This window comes from Haliotis rufescens, unplaced genomic scaffold (genome assembly GCF_023055435.1).
Source record: "Haliotis rufescens isolate VD_foot unplaced genomic scaffold, xgHalRufe1.0.p SCAF_12, whole genome shotgun sequence".
Lineage (NCBI taxonomy): Eukaryota > Metazoa > Mollusca > Gastropoda > Lepetellida > Haliotidae > Haliotis > Haliotis rufescens.
In genome coordinates, this window is record NW_025963802.1 from 35,722,726 (window position 1) to 35,739,183 (window position 16,458).

Sequence of the window (16,458 nt, forward strand, 5' to 3'; positions counted from 1 at the left end):
TGTTGTTTTTACGGAAGTGCTCTACTCAAGGCTAATAAGCGGTGTTATTTGCTGTTTGATTGGATTAAGTAAGGTTGATTATGGTAGTATACTCGGACCCTGTGGTACCGTGGCATTCATCGTATCGCGGCATTTGTGATTTCCTCCATACACAACTTTTCTCTGTACCGTGATACAATGGAGTTCTCTCCCTTGTCAAACTGAGCGCGAGGCCCGGCTTTTACTCGGAGCTACTAACGTAAATAATGAACTTTTATCAGTAAAATATGCATTGTTAGATCAAATAAATGACATCTGATATAGAGAACACGAATAATCATAAAGGTTAGTGAGTGCATTTTGTTCCGTTTAGGGTGCATGACAAGTACCACGATACCCCGAGGTTGCAGGCTTATATGTATCATTCCACTGGGGAAGGGGTGGGGGCAGCATTTGGAGACGCATTTATTTCCAGATTTAAAGTCATGATATTAATCACTGGATTGTCTGGTCCAGACTCGATTATTTACAGACCACCGTCCTATAGCTGAAATATTGCTGAGTGCGGCGTTTAACAACAAACCAACCAACCAACCTACCAGATTTACAGTATAGAAAGCGGGCTTGTTACCTTCAGGTCTCCGAGGGAATGTTGGTGTGGTAGGCTGGTACCGCTACCTGGTTGGGATTACTGATAGAGATAGACACGGGTTGTAGGAAGAAACCAGCCACAAAGCAGGACCCCAAATATTGTCCTGGTTCTGTGTTTGTGAGTGAGTGAGTGAGTTGGGTTTAACGCCAGTGTTGATTGTGAGGTGCTTCTGTACAGTGTTATTCTCTTCCAGTAGTGTTAATGTGTCATGCTGATTACAACTAGTGAGTGAGTGAGTTGGGTTTAACGCCGCTTTTAACATTATTCCAGTGATATCACGGCGTGTCAGCTTAATGTGGGAGGAAAGCTGAAGTGATGCAGGTCTAAGACGTTTACCACTTCGGTGAAACACACGAGCATGGGATTGGTGCTGACAAACCTAGAAACATTATCGGGGCGAACAGGGATTCGAACCAACAATCATAGGTTTCTGGTGTGCCCAAGGGACGCAACTCTGCACAGCGAATCGCGGCGCCTGCCACCTGTGCCCCCTCTATGTTTGTATCAATTGTGGGGATCCCACCTTCAAGTCTCACATCGAAGGCGAACCTTTGTATGTTGTGGAAGTGATGTCACTGTGTCTGAAGGCACTGTTAGATATTAAGAGGGTTCTGTTACGTTCAACTTTGGGGCCTTAGAATATAAATATTTTTTAGGAATTGTATTAAGAAATGTTCAGGTCAGAAATAATAAGTCCAATATAGCTACAAGGGAGAAAGAACCTAAGAAGCCACATATAAGTGGGTTCCACTTTCAGCTTCCATCTGGCATTAAGCTGAAAAGTTAGTTGCATATACTCACTCACTCTCACCCGCATGCACACTCTCAGTTACCCACTCACTCACTCAAACAACCACCCACTCACTGACGCATACATGCACACTCACTCACTCACTCACTCATACACCCTCACTCACACTCACTCACTGACATCCCCACCTGCGGGTGCACTCACTCACTCAAACACCCACCTGCGCAGGTGCCCCCTCACTCACTCACATCCCTGTCTGGGCGGGCACTCACTTACTCAAACACCCACCTGTGCATGCACTCACTCACTCACTCACATTCCCACCTGCGTGTGCACTCTCACACACACTGACTCCTGCCTGCGCTCACTCACATCCCCACCTGCGTGTGCACTCACTCTCACTCACTCACTCACTCACTCACTCACTCACTCACTCACTCACTCACACTCACTCACTCACTCACTCACTCACTCACTCACTCACATAAGAACAACAGTCTTCTTTACCTGCACCTCCATGCATGTAGGTCAGTTGGGGTTTTTTTTCAACAAAGCCTCCAAACCTGTTTGATGGTTTCTTCTCTGTAGTAATTGCTGAGTGAAATATTCATTGGTAATTTTCAGTGGTAATTCTCGTCTCCACAAACACTGTTGGTCTTTAACACAATTGGGTTAGCCTGTGCACACAGTCAATTGCCCTGGCTGCATCTGACACATCCGCTTCTTTGTTGATCAAGCTTGGTGTGAACACAGAGACCAAAAAAATTGAAGTGACAAATTAAAATTGATGTGTAAAATTGGTAATTCTTTTGTGAATGTTGTTTTCGTTCTGCTCACGGGACGGGACCCACCCCTAGGGGGCCGAGATGGAATCGAGACCTCACTTGAGATGGTCATTGTGTGCATGTGGGCTTGTTTTGTTTCCAGTTTGACATTTACATATTTGATGTCTACAGACACATTCTGCTGATTCTGCTAAAACCTCCAAGGTGGAATAAATCTGAAAAGCTCTTATTTTTTATTCCACTGAATACAAGCTAAGGTCATCATATTCAGGCAACACTTTTTTGATATTGGTTGATTCTGCTGATTCTGCAAAAATAAATTACACATCTGAAAAGCACTTATTTTCTATTCCCCTGAATACAAGCTAGGGTGTTTGCCAGGGACATACAGATAGTGAAACTGGAAGAATGGGTGTATTCTTTGTTGTATTCCAGATATATGATGGCAGACTGGATAGAATCAACTCGGGGCCAGACAATCAAATGGTTGATGTCATGAGCATTGTCTCACATTGACCCACAATGACACACAGTCTACCAAGTCACTACGTCATTATAACATTGAGTCTCCCCTTCTGACCGGGCAGTCGGGTAGCCTAGTGGTTAAAGCGTTCACTCATCACACTGAAGACCCGAGTTCAATTTCCGACATGGGTATAATGTGTGAAGCTCATTTCTGTGTCCCCGCCGTGATATTGCTGGAATGTTGCTAAAAGCGTCGTAAAACCATATTTACTCACTCCTCGTCTGACCACCTTTGGGAACCATTCTAACCCAGAAACTCTGACTGTTTGACTTTTTTTATGGTCAGTAAAATAGATTACAGTTATGGCCTGGGGTTGTTACGTGTGTTTCACACTGTGGAATAAAGGAAACAACAGTATAAAGGAGTACAGAACAACACTGTCTCTCCAGACGTAACATTCCATTACTTCATTGTAGACAAGACCTTACAATCATCCATCCGGAGTTCATGTGGCGATAGATGACTGTCTCCCTGGACAAATCAATTCCACAATCGAATCTATACATTGTGAGCAACAGACAGAGAAACGTGTCCACATTTACCTGATAAATGGATGATCTATATGTTCAACAGATAAGGACCATCTGGATGATGGCTGTCTGGGCTTCTCTATTTCCTGTTGTGTCAAACATGTCTGCTTCTTTTTATTAGATTTTATACTCAGTGACTCTTACTGCATAGCTAGTTTGAAACATACCTCTTCTTGCCTGAAACTATTGTGGTATTGAAATTGAGAAAGGACTAGAGACATTTCTTTGTGGACTACCACTTTTACCATTGGGTAGATCGCAGCTCTGTAGCAGGACTAGTGACATTTCCTTGTGGACTACCACTTTTACCATTGGGTAGATGGCAACTTTGTAGCAGGACTAGTGACATTTCCTTGTGGACTACCACTTTTACCATTAGGTAGATGGCAACTCTAGCAGGACTAGTGACATTTCCTTGTGGACTACCACTTTTACCATTAGGTAGATGGCAACTCTAGCAGGACTAGTGACATTTCCTTGTGGACTACCACTTTTACCATTAGGTAGATGGCAACTCTAGCAGGACTAGTGACATTTCCTTGTGGACTAGCACTTTCACCATTAGGTAGATGGCAACTTGTATGTGACATTGATAGACGAACAAATTCACTTTGTTGCTGATGTTTGATTGGATGCTTTGTGTTACAGCTTCACCACGTGTTTGAGGACCTGGATGTGATGAAGGACTACGAGGGGATGGTGCTGCTGCTGGAGGATGACTACTACGTCACAGAGGACGTCCTCACCATCCTGCAGATGATGCAGAACCTTGCTCACAAGTACGTAGACGCACAGTGTAGTTGCAGGGCGTAGATGCAGGACGTAGATGCAGGGCGTAGATGCAGTATGTAGATGCAGGATGTAGATGCAGGGCGTAGATGAAGGACGTAGATGCAGGACATAGAGGCAGGGCGTAGATGCAGGACGTAGACGCAGGACGTAGACGCAGGACATAGACGCAGGACGTAGACGCAGGACGTAGACGCAAGACGTAGACGCAGGGCGTAGACGCAGGGCGTAGATGCAGGACGTAGATGCAGGACGTAGACGCAGGACGTAGATTCCAGACGTAGACGCAGGATGTAGACGCAGGACGTAGATGCAGTACGTAGATGCAGGGCGTAGACGCAGGACGTAGATGCAGGACGTAGATGCAGAACGTAGATGCAGGACGTAGACGCAGGACATATGTGTAGGACGTAGATGTTGGACATAGATGCAGGACATATATAGGATGTAGACGTAGGACGTATACGTAGAACGTAGATGTAGGACCTAGACACAGGACGTAGACGCAGGGACTTTAGACAAATAGTTCGCTGTTAACACAGAGAACATCACATGGGAGTGTTGCTTTACTGCCAGGTCACATGGGATTTGAGGTTGGGCAGCTGGAAAGCTATTTCAAAAACTGCCCCTCCTTATCAAGTCAGTTTGATGTCCTTTGCAGCTAAGGCTCCTCTCATCAGGGAATATCGCAGATCTGTCCAATATCTGTAATCTGAATATTCAATTGTCTGGCAGCCCCTTCCACCGTGGTGCGAGACAGGTGGAATTAAATACAGTAGCACTGTTATCAAGGTCCAGTCATTTCCCATCATTTGGTCATTGTCCTTCTGTCATTTTGAAAGTAAATTAGCTATAGTCTACCTCGTCTGCATAAATCAATGTCTCAGGGTTGTGCCTCTGTGTGGTTGTGCTGTGGTGCCAGGCAATCCGGCTCCCCCATGCCATGATATAGCCATTGTAACTGCTGGGAGATAAACATGCTTTCAATGTAGAGCTGGGTTTTCTGTACATTTAACTGTGTAAATTTGAATTTGGAACCGAACACGCTGTGTGAGGATTCAGAACATAAATTTACCATTAACTTGGCTCTACATTTAAAAGTATGGTTGTCTTCATTCTACCTTGGGGGCGGTCGGGTAGCCTAGTGGTTTAAGTGTTCGCTCATCACATGGAGACCCGGGTTCGATTCCCGATATGGGTACAATGTGTGATGCCCATTTCTGGTGTCGCCCGCCGTGATATTGCTGGAATATTGCTAAAAGCGGTGTAAAACCATATTCACTCACTCACTTACTCACTCATTGACTAAATAAAATTCAAACTCTTTGGTGTCAGCAAATATATTGAGTGAAGTTGGGTTGAGTCCAGTGTTTGGAGGGTGTTGTCAGTGTCAATTACGGAATCACCAACAACAGCCTTTAAACAAAATGATGGTACTGTATATTCTCAAGCATTTGTTTTACATACTTTAGGAATTGTACATATTATAAATTATTTTGAAATACCTTCTTACAGTGACCGACAATAAAGTACTATTCTATCAATAATCGACTGTTTCAATCACAGGGCTCCATTGTAATTTAATAACCTCTGATTGACCAATCAGAATCAAGTAATTTCCATTTCTGTGGACCTTTAAAAATGGGGGGTTTGTTCTCGCCCCAAAAATGGATGTCGGCAGTTTGTGAAATGTCATGCTATCAATAGTTGTGCTACTATTGATATCGGCCGTTGATCTTTGTGGGAATACCACTCTGTCAAAAGTCAATGTCAATATGACATCATATGAAATATGACATCATAATAGTTATGACATCACATTAAATAAGACATCATAATAGTTATGACATCACAGGAAATATGACATAATAGTTATGACATCACATTAAATAAGATATCACAATAGTTATGGCATCACATTAAATAAGACATCATAATAGTTATGACATCACATTAAAAAAGACATCATAATAGTTATGACAACACATTAAATAAGACATCACAATAGTTATGACATCACATTAAATAAGACATCATAATAGTTATGACAACATATTAAATAAGACATCACAATAGTTATGACATCGCATTAAATATGACATCACAATAGTTATGACATCACATGAATTATGAAATCACAGTAGTTATGACGTCAGATTAAATATGGCATCACAATAGTTTAGACATTACATTCAATATGACATCACAATAGTTATGACATCACATTAAATGACATCATAATAATTATGACATCACAATAGTTATGGCATCACATATCTGTCATGGTTCATGTGACAGGGGTCTGTATCTGTTGACAGGGACTGTAAAGACTGCCGTATGCTGGTCATCGGCAACTACGACAAGGTGCAGAACTACCAGGCCAACTCCGGCAAAGTAAGTAGCCACACCACGCCTGGACCCTGATTATCTGGAGGTGGAAACAGTAGCAAACAGCTGTATCTGACCCCACTATGGGCACTTGACTCATTCTGTGGCAACCTTAAACAATTAGTTCAATGTTGTTCAAAGAACAGTGTGAAAAGCCATACTTTCTGAACTACCGTATTTTCTTGAGTATAGTCTTGCGGATTCAGTATTTTGGAGAAAAAAATTGAATGTCAAGCGCAGAAAAAAATTACACTGTAGATCTACCCCTTCAGCGAATTCCGGTGAACAAACGGGTGATGAGAAACTTGGTCGGTACAAATTCGAAATTTGAGATAAAAAATCACCAGGCATGTTTATTTACCGTTTAAATTGTATTTTTTGTTCTGCTAGGCATTGTTTTACATCCAGGGATTAAGATTACCTTGTGTATTTTCTCGTAAACTAAGCCGGAAACAGCAATCAGCTGTACACACATTTTCTTGGAATCTACCGGTGATTCAGTCAAGACACACCCAATGATATAACTTTACATTGTTTTAATGCAATCCACAGTTTAATGACTAAATCATTGTTAGGTATTTTCAGCCTTCTACAAATAACCTGAGACAGGAGGAATGTTCTGATTTCTTTTCTATACCAGTAATAATTTTTATCAATGATCAAGTTCAACCACTTTTTGTGCAGACTGAGTTTGACAGTCCTGCAGGAGTTATTCCCCTTGAGTGTGATGATTTTGGTTTAGTTTTGTATAAACCATGTGTCCAGTAAAGCATCTAAAACTCGTTTTTATCTTTTCTGAATGTTTATTTATTTGTGGGTGTATTTTTTCAGGTTGAGAGGGCCTACTGGATTTCCTCCAAACACAACATGGGGATGGTCTTCACCAGGGTGTTGTGGAATGAAATCAAGAAATGCTTTAGGGTGAGTGAGTGATGCTCGCTGAGACCAGACCCATGGGAAACCTGATTAGATTGTTTTACCAGCAACCTATGCTTGTCACCCCATGGGGATTCTGGGTTAGATCGGTCCCCAGCAACCTATGCTTGTCACCCCATGGGGATTCTGGGTCAGATCGGTCCCCAGCAACCTAGGCTTGTCACCCCATGGGGATTCTGGGTCAGATCGGTCCGCAGCAACCTAGGCTTGTCACCCCATGGGGATTTTGGGTCAGATCAGTCCCCAACAACCTATGCTTGTCACCCCATGGGGATTCTGGTTCAGATCAGTCCCCAGCAACCTATGCTTGACACTCCATGGGGATTCTGGGTTAGATCGGTCCCCAGCAACCTATGCTTATCACCCCAAGGAGATTCTGGGTCAGACCAGTCCCCAGCAACCTATGCTTGTCACCCCATGGGGATTCTGGGTCAGATCGGTCCGCAGCAACCTAGGCTTGTCACCCCATGGGGATTTTGGGTCAGATCAGTCCCCAACAACCTAAACTTGACTCTACATGGAGATTCTGGGTCAGATCAGTCCCCAGCAACCTATGCTTGTCACCCCATGGGGATTCTGGGTCAGACAAGTCCCCAGCAACCTATGCTTGACACTCCATGGGGATTTTGGGTAAGATCAGTCCCCAGCAACCTATGCTTGTCATCCCATGGGGATTTTGGGTTAGATCAGTCCCCAGCAACCTATGCTTGACACTCCATGGGGATTTTGGGTTAGATAGGTCCCCAGCAACCTAAGCAACCTATGCTTCCTCCCGAGTGCATCATTTGTAATTGTAAATTATTTGTCTGCCAGGAGTTCTGTCTCCATGATGACTACAACTGGGACTGGACTATCCAGCATCTCAGCATGAAGTGTATTCCCAACAAGATCCGGACCATCAAGATGAAAGCAAGTCGGATCTTCCACATCGGTGAATGGTGAGTGTCAGATCTTCCACATCAGTGAATGGTGAGCGTCAGATCTTTCACATCGGTAAATGGTGAGTGTCGGATCTTTCACTTCGGTGAATGGTGAGTGTCGGATCTTTCACTTCGGTGAATGGTGAGTGTCAGATCTTCTGTATCGGTGAATGGTGAGTGTCAGATCTTCCACATCGGTGAATGGTGAGTGTCGGATCTTCCACATCGGTGAATGGTGAGTGTCGGATCTTCCACATCGGTGAATGGTGAGTGTCAGATCTTCCACATCGGTGAATGGTGAGTGTCGGATCTTCCACATGGGTGAATGGTGAGTGTCGGATCTTCCACATCGGTGAATGGTGAGTGTCAGATCTTCCACATCGGTGAATGGTGAGTGTCGGATCTTCCACATCGGTGAATGGTGAGTGTCAGATCTTCCACATCAGTGAATGGTGAGTGTCAGATCTTCCACATCAGTGAATGGTAAGTGTTAGATCTTCCACATCGGTGAATGGTGAGTGTCAGATCTTCCACATCGGTGAATGGTGAGTGTCAGATCTTCCACATCGGTGAATGGTGAGTGTCGGATCTTCCACATCGGTGAATGGTGAGTGTCAGATCTTCCACATCAGTGAATGGTAAGTGTCAGATCTTTCACATCGGTGAATGGTGAGTGTTGGATCTTCAACATCGTTGAATGGTGAGTGTCAGTATCACACTTGTGTGGATCGATGCTCATGATAGTAATCACTGGATTGTCTGGTCAAACCCGATTATATACAGACTGCCGCCATACAGCTGGAATATTGCTTAGTGTGGCGTTAAACAAAAAAACAAAAACAACAACATTAGTCGGTTTGAGATAAACGTCTTGAAGCTTTCTGTCAGCTTGGTGAACAATTTGTTGATTTCTCTTTCAGTGGGATGCACATGAAGGGCAAGAGCTGCAATCCTGGGGGCAAGCTGAAGAAAGTAGAGGAGCTAATTGCTAAAAACAAACAGTTTCTGTTTCCTAATGTGCTATCAGTGGCAGGGGACTCCCGTTTCAAACTAAGAGACCCCAAAGCTAATGGTGGATGGGGTGATCAAAGGGACCATGAAATGTGCCTGAGTTTCTTGTACAGAAACACCACACTTAGGTGATAGTTGGAGCAGACGTCACAGTCGGCCATCTTGGATTTCAGAAGCTGGACTCCCGAGAAGGAAGGACATATACTTTGAACAATTGTATTTACAAGATTGACAATAACATTGTTCCATTTCAAATAATATGATTATCACCCGGTAATGTGGTGAATGTTTCATCCGAATATTTTGTCATCTTAATGTACGAGGTTGTGTCACAGGACAAGCCAGATTTTGTGGGGCTTTCTCTCCAGATGATGTGGATTAATTTATCATGAGATCTTTTCAAGTTAACGAAGTCATCTTGTTCCGGAGAGAATGATCAAATCATTTGTGTTGAAATGGTAGCAACCCTCAGTATTTTTCTAGAAGCATGTGTAAGCTTGTCATGCATCCGTATGCCTGGTAGTATTACTTGTTCTTTCATCACAAATGCAATATTTTCTGATGGAATAGAAGACTTGTTTGTTAAGGCCGACCATGTCATATTCTGGGAGGGGGACTGGGATATTAATAATTCCAGAATATTCTGTCAATATTAATTTTGCTTCCAGTTTAACACTGGACATGATCAACGTCCTGAAGAAAAGTGTCTAGCTTCTCCTTTTTGAAGGAAAAGAATCAGAGTCTTGAAACAGTGACTGAAATTGCTACCAACAATTTCCCCCCCACACACACATACTCCCCCCACACACACCCTCCCTTCCTCCACTGTTTAGTACTTGGTCGGTCCTTGACCTGCAATGGCTGTGTACATGTAAATGGACAACTGTGAAAGTTTTGTTTTAGCTGCTTCATAATGCATTTGTTTCAAGCTGTCAGCAATGGAAACAAGAAGTCCTAATTTGCTTGAAGCCAAAATGTTTTTATCTGTGATGAGATGTTGAGAAGATTTTCATTGCTTATCTAACATTGTATAAACCAAAATGTTTTTTCCCCAAAGCTGTAACCTTAACAGATCCAAGTGTTACTAATCATGCCCTTGTCTCCGAGAATTATTATTCCATTCAGTTACATTGTGGATATGGCAGACATAATTCCTCTGACCTTAAACCTAAGTTCTTTATAATATCTTAACTGTTCTAAATTACTTAGTCTGTCATCAAAACCCTGAAACAAATATATCTACCGGTAATACAGCTATTGAAGTCTGTAATAGTTGGCAAATATAGATTACTCCAGTTTGAAATGAAGAGAGTCTCTGGGCTCCTTTTTATTATATTTTTTTAAGATAATTTAACTTTTTTTTCTGTTAAATATTTTCATTTCTGAAAATAGATGTTAGTCTGTAAATATGTATGTTTCGAGAGCTACTTTATATTTTAAAGGTATCCTCATGCTGTTGGCTGATCTCTGTGATCCTAGAGGACGTACAGCTAGTGCTCAATGAGACAGTATTTGGACAATGACTAGTCACACTCTTTGTCAGGAACAATCCAAGAAGTCTGAAGTTCATAGTTTCATACATTGCTTCACAATTCAAATTTCCTGGGATGAAATATACATTGTGTTTGCCAACTGTGTAATACGAGCTATTTACGAGATATTTGGACATGTTATTAAGAGTTCCAGAAATTTCTGAATGAACAGCTTTACTGATCGATCTTGACCCATACGTTTCAGTGATAATGACATGCCATGATAGTTTAGCATCAGCCAGGCTCATTGCATCACTCACAATCTGCATCATATTTTTGTGGTTTATTTGAGATAATGTTTTCTAAGCGTACTTCAAATTGGTGAGCGATAGTCTTGTGAGAAAAATCAACATGGACATGTTACAGTAACATCGAGTAATACTAATAGCAGCTTGCAACACTTCAGTGGTGGCCATGTTGTTCCTCAAAGGGTCACCACTCCTTCTATCTCACAAACTGGAGATTTTTCAGATTATTGAACAGGATTTGGAGTTCAATCCCAGCTTTGATGAAAATGTTATGTTTACATCTATTGCTTTTGATTAAGAGTCTAAAACAGTGGCAGTGACAAAACATAAATGATAAATGTTGCTATTAACCACACTCAGGTCAAAACATGATCTTTCTGTAAAACTTTATATTTTTCAGGGTAACGTACATTCTGATATTCTTTGGAAAATGCAATCTTTGTATTAACCCTATTCTTTGCCCTCATGTATGTTATACATGTTATTATTTTAATATATTATTATCGTGCACCAGTGTATTGTTTCCATCATCCGGACGGCATTGTTGACATCATTGGAATTTTATTGTGACGAATGATGTCAGACTAGAAACAATGTCAAAGTTGAAGATTGTTGACTGATTTTACGAAACCTTGTGTAAGAATTCATGTTTTACCCTCTCTCTCCCACGGGAAATACAAGAATTCTGACACTCGTTTCATAAAATCAGTATGACACACATGATCGTATAATAATCTCTATCCAGACGTCGTAGTTGATATCATGGGTGGAACGTTGACATTGTCTCTGTGTTATGTGGGTAATCATTGACTGCTGAATTGGAAGACAAACTAACTTGGAGACGAAGAACATGTTCGAGGGCTGTGAATCTGATTTGTTTGTCTGCCCATTAGCCAAGCATTGTCCCCTCTAAACAGTGGTTGTTGACAGGTGGGACAGCCAATGATTCCCAGACAGAAGAGCCCAATATGGTAATGAGTGAGATGATGTTCACACCTCGGCTATTATTTCTTCTTGTATTTACAGCAGGGGAAGCAGGAGATAATCTCATAACTTATAGTTTATGTTTTTGTGTCATGTTGTGCCATGTTGTAAACTGTACTTGAGTCTTATGTTGGGACCTTACCTTTATTCTACAGGTAATGTTGGCTTACCTTGATTCTACAGGTAGATGTTAGCTTACCTAGATTCTAAAGGTAATCTTAGCTTAACTTGATTCTACAGGTAATGTTGGCTTACCTTGATTCTACAGGTAGATGTTAGCTTACCTAGATTCTACAGGTAATGTTGGCTTACCTTGATTCTACAGGTAATGTTAGCTTACCTTGATTCTACAGGTAGATGTTAGCTTACCTTGATTCTACAGGTAATGTTGGCTTACCTTGATTCTACAGGTAGATGTTAGCTTACCTTGATTCTACAGGTAATGTTGGCTTACCTTGATTCTACAGGTAATGTTAGCTTACCTTGATTCTACAGGTAGATGTTAGCTTACCTTGATTCTACAGGTAGATGTTAGCTTACCTTGATTCTACAGGTAATGTTGGCTTACCTTGATTCTACAGGTAGATGTTAGCTTACCTTGATTCTACAGGTAATGTTGGCTTACCTTGATTCTACAGGTAGATGTTAGCTTACCTTGATTCTACAGGTAGATGTTAGCTTACCTTGATTCTACAGGTAATGTTGGCTTACCTTGATTCTACAGGTAATGTTGGCTTACCTTGATTCTGCAGGTGATGTTAGCTTACCATATTTTCTTGAGTATAATGTGCACCCCCCTCTAGCGGATTCAGTACTTTGAAAAAAAATAATTCAAATATTATGCGCAGAAAAATAATTACACTGTATGCCTTCACCAAATTCTGGTAAATGAACGGGTGATGAGAAACTTGGTCAGTACAAATTTGAAAATAGAGATAAAAAAATCACCAGACATGTTGATTTACCGTTTAAGTTGTATTTTTTGTTCTGCTAGGCATTGTTTTACATCCAGGGATTAAGAATACCTTGTGAAATTTCTTGTAAACTAAGCCGGAAACAGCAATCAGCTGTACACACGTTTTCTTGGAATCTACCGGTGATTCGGTCAAGACACACCCAATGATATAACTTTACATTGTTTTAATGCAAGGATCGGGAAAACTGTATCTGAAACTATTTTTTTTTTATCAGGAATAATATCTTGTTATTTTAGCCGCAGTTTTTACTAAATAATGTATATTAAAAATAATTATAACCCTAAGCGAAGCAGCTGATCGCTATTGCCGGTTATCATTTTTCACATGGAACCAGTTTGACCAGTCACCGTCGAGGCTCCTGTGCACGTGATCTCGAGAACTACATGTTGACATATAGCGGTAATCTGTTTGTGGATGTGGTTATAACGGTGAGTTGTGCAATCTTCCGATCGCTTCACACACGATTTCGCCGAAATTAATTAAAACAATATTAAAAGGAATTTTTAATAAAATTTATGAAATAAGTTACAAACATAAGTCCAGGTATACAAAGAACACTTTTTATAGCCAGAGTGTGTGATTACATGATTAATTTGCATACTTCAGTATGGATTTGTTGACATGGTATTTCCGGTGTTACGTGCTCACAGGTAATGTCTTTCCAGGGGGGGAAAAACCATCAAAACTCATTATTGCGTGTATAATGCGCACCTCCTTCTGCACAGCTGTATTTTTTGGAAAAAAATTGTGCACTATACTCAAGAAAATACAGTACCTTGATTCTTCAGGTAGATGTTAGCTTACCTGGCTTCTACAGGTAATGTTAGCTTACCTTGATTCTACAGGAAATGTTAGCTTACCTTCATTCTACAGGTAGATGTTAGCTTACCTTGATTCTACAGGTGATGTTAGCTTACCTTGATTCTACAGGAAATGTTAGCTTACCTTCATTCTACAGGTAGATGTTAGCTTACCTTGATTCTACAGGTAATGTTAGCTTACCTTGATTCTTCAGGTAGATGTCAACTTACCTTGATTCTACAGGTAGATGTTAGCTTACCTTGATTCTACAGGTGATGTTAGCTTACCTTGATTCTACAGGTAATGTTAGCTTACCTTGATTCTTCAGGTAGATGTTAGCTTACCTTGATTCTACAGGTGATATTAGCTTACCTTGATTCTTTAGGTAGATGTTAGCTTACCTTAATTTCTACAGGTAGATGATAATCTGACATTTTGGGTGAATGCTGAGAAATAGCATCTCCATCTGTATTCCCACATCAGTAGGCAATTGACTTGTTCTGTTGCACCGAGCTCCTCGGTTCCTGATATTAAGGTATTCACACAGTCTTCAGTTCTGTCATATTGATAAGACTTTTTCGGAGGTGCATCATATGAGATAGAACAACCGACTTGTTCCATAATTTCAACAAGCAGTTTTTATTATCAGATAATTATTGTTGAGGACATAAGATGCTGTTGTTGTACTTGAGGGCTCTACTTTGTGTTGCCGTGATCTGAGCTTGTCAAGCACCTGCTGACTGCTGTGTGGCCCTGGGTGGAAGTGAGTTAACTGACGATAAAAGTCCAGTTTCCACCCTTGCTGAACTAGGCTGGAATTTTAGAGTTGCATTTTGGCTGGACTGATGAGTCTATGCATTGTCGGGGCGGTCGGAAAGCCTAGTGGTTAAAGCGTTTGCTCGTCACGCCGAAGACCCCGGTTCGATTCCCAACATGGGTACAATGTGTGAAGCCCATTTCTGGTGTCCCCCGCCGTGATATTGCTGGAATATTGCTAAAAGTGGCGTAAAACCATACTCACTCACTCACTCTATGCATTGTCCAATCAAAATCGTGTGACCAACCAGACATTCAGTTGGTAATCAGCATGCAGATTTCAGGATTTGCAAAACATCTGGGCATTAACAGATATTTTGCATATCATTTCATGCTTTTAATCAAGGTACTTAAGTTATTTGATACACCTCGTGGGGTAAGACTCGTTTTATTACAATATTGATTTTGATATGTTGATCAGATTGTCTTGATTGGACACGGCCATTTTGTTTGAAGCAAATGCATGTGATATGAGAGGTGGAATCTGATTGGTCAAAAGGAGGGACATAGAAGAGACATAACTCGTAATAGCCATTGGTGGCATTCCGACCGAGCCTGGAAATTCCAGCCTAGTTAGGCAAGGGTGGAAACTGGACTTATTCAGTCAGTTAATGCCCTTACCTGGGGAAGATAGAACAATGCTTCTTGATGCAACTCTGTTTGTGTAAATAACTTTTCAGCCAAGAGTTTTTAATGTGCATGTTGATATAATTCAAGGACTTTAAGCCTGTGTTTAATGTTATGTATGTATTTATGCGAAGCTGCTTGTTCATATCATTGCCTCACTTCATATCAGGTGTGTGGTCGGGAGAAATAGCTGTACATATCATGACACATCGGAAACTCATTACTAATCACTTCAAACTTTGGATGGGGGGTAATTTTGTACAGAGGGGACACTACTCTGTGACTTGAGAATATTACAGGGTTGGAGATTTTTTTTTGCTGCATGATTTAACTGGAAATCATCGTCCCCCAATCCACAAATAATGAATGGTCCCTTGTGTATGAAGGCAGAATTTCATGGAGCGTACAAGATGCACTGTCAAATAATTCAGTGTGTGTGGTCGTTTCAATGTTGAAGTCAGATTGAGCATCCCTTAAGGACAAGGGGGAGAGAACTCTTGTCAGAGGTTGCGTGCAATAGATATCTCGCCTTGTTTTTGTGTTGGTTGATTGCTGCTTGTTGCATCGTTATCTGTGTAATTCAGGTTATTCTATTGCCAACACCAGAAGGTTTGTTTGCTTTTGAAGTATGAAGGAACTGTGAAGATTGAGTCGGGCGGTTGCTAGTAGAGTTGTTTTCATGCTGTGTGTTATTCAGTGTTTGATCGTGGTACTGAAATATTTCATTTATACCTTACAGAGGGAAACAACATGAAGAAATGTATCATAGTGTTTCTTTTACTTAATGTTGAAACTGTCATCTGGGCAGTATCCTGTGGTCCTGCAATATAAAGCATGAGGTCTGTGCTCTATGTTTTTGGGGGGTATAATACCGATTCCACAAATATAATGTAGAAAAAGATAAAAATAATTAATATTTGTGAAAAGCGGGAAAATGCAATAACACACCCAAAAATGATTTGAGGGAAACTGGTTTCATTTTTTACTTCGAGGGTAACACTTATAGGATCATGATAGTCCTAAAAACTTATTAAAACTGATCTGTCAGTGACACTTCAACACTGTTATATCAGAGAAGTCCCCTGACCTCTTTGTAAACAGGCCCCTCCCCCTTTGTAAACATTCCCCTCCTATTTGTAAACATGCCCCTCCCCTTTGTAAACATGCCCCTCCCCCTTGGTAAAACATGCCCCTCCTCTTTGTAAA

The 16,458-nt window shown here is 41.2% G+C and overlaps 1 protein-coding gene and 1 long non-coding RNA gene across 10 annotated transcripts in view; one reads left to right on the top strand and one right to left on the bottom strand.

The window, feature by feature from the left end:
• LOC124136605 (alpha-1,6-mannosyl-glycoprotein 2-beta-N-acetylglucosaminyltransferase-like) overlaps positions 1–14,685 on the top strand; it is a 97,610-nt gene extending 82,925 nt beyond the window's left edge. For 3 of the 9 annotated variants that reach the window (XM_046502575.2, XM_046502578.2, XM_046502576.2), the window contains exons 5-9: positions 3,872–4,002; positions 6,331–6,406; positions 7,232–7,321; positions 8,150–8,274; positions 9,177–13,678. In XM_046502575.2, coding sequence (XP_046358531.1) covers positions 3,872–4,002; positions 6,331–6,406; positions 7,232–7,321; positions 8,150–8,274; positions 9,177–9,399 — 645 coding nt within the window. In that variant the 3' untranslated portion in view covers positions 9,400–13,678. Of the gene's footprint in view, positions 1–3,871; positions 4,003–6,330; positions 6,407–7,231; positions 7,322–8,149; positions 8,275–9,176; positions 13,679–13,825 lie in introns of those variants that run through there. The other 6 variants (XR_007220152.1, XR_007220154.1, XR_006861401.2 and 3 more) reach the window with 6 other exon arrangements.
• On the bottom strand, positions 13,689–14,260 carry LOC125378249. The gene is made up of 3 exons (XR_007220155.1): positions 14,182–14,260; positions 13,926–14,096; positions 13,689–13,812 (listed from the first exon to the last, which is right to left on the bottom strand). It is a non-coding gene; the product is annotated as an uncharacterized LOC125378249 (long non-coding RNA).
• Positions 14,686–16,458: the final 1,773 nt, after the last annotated feature.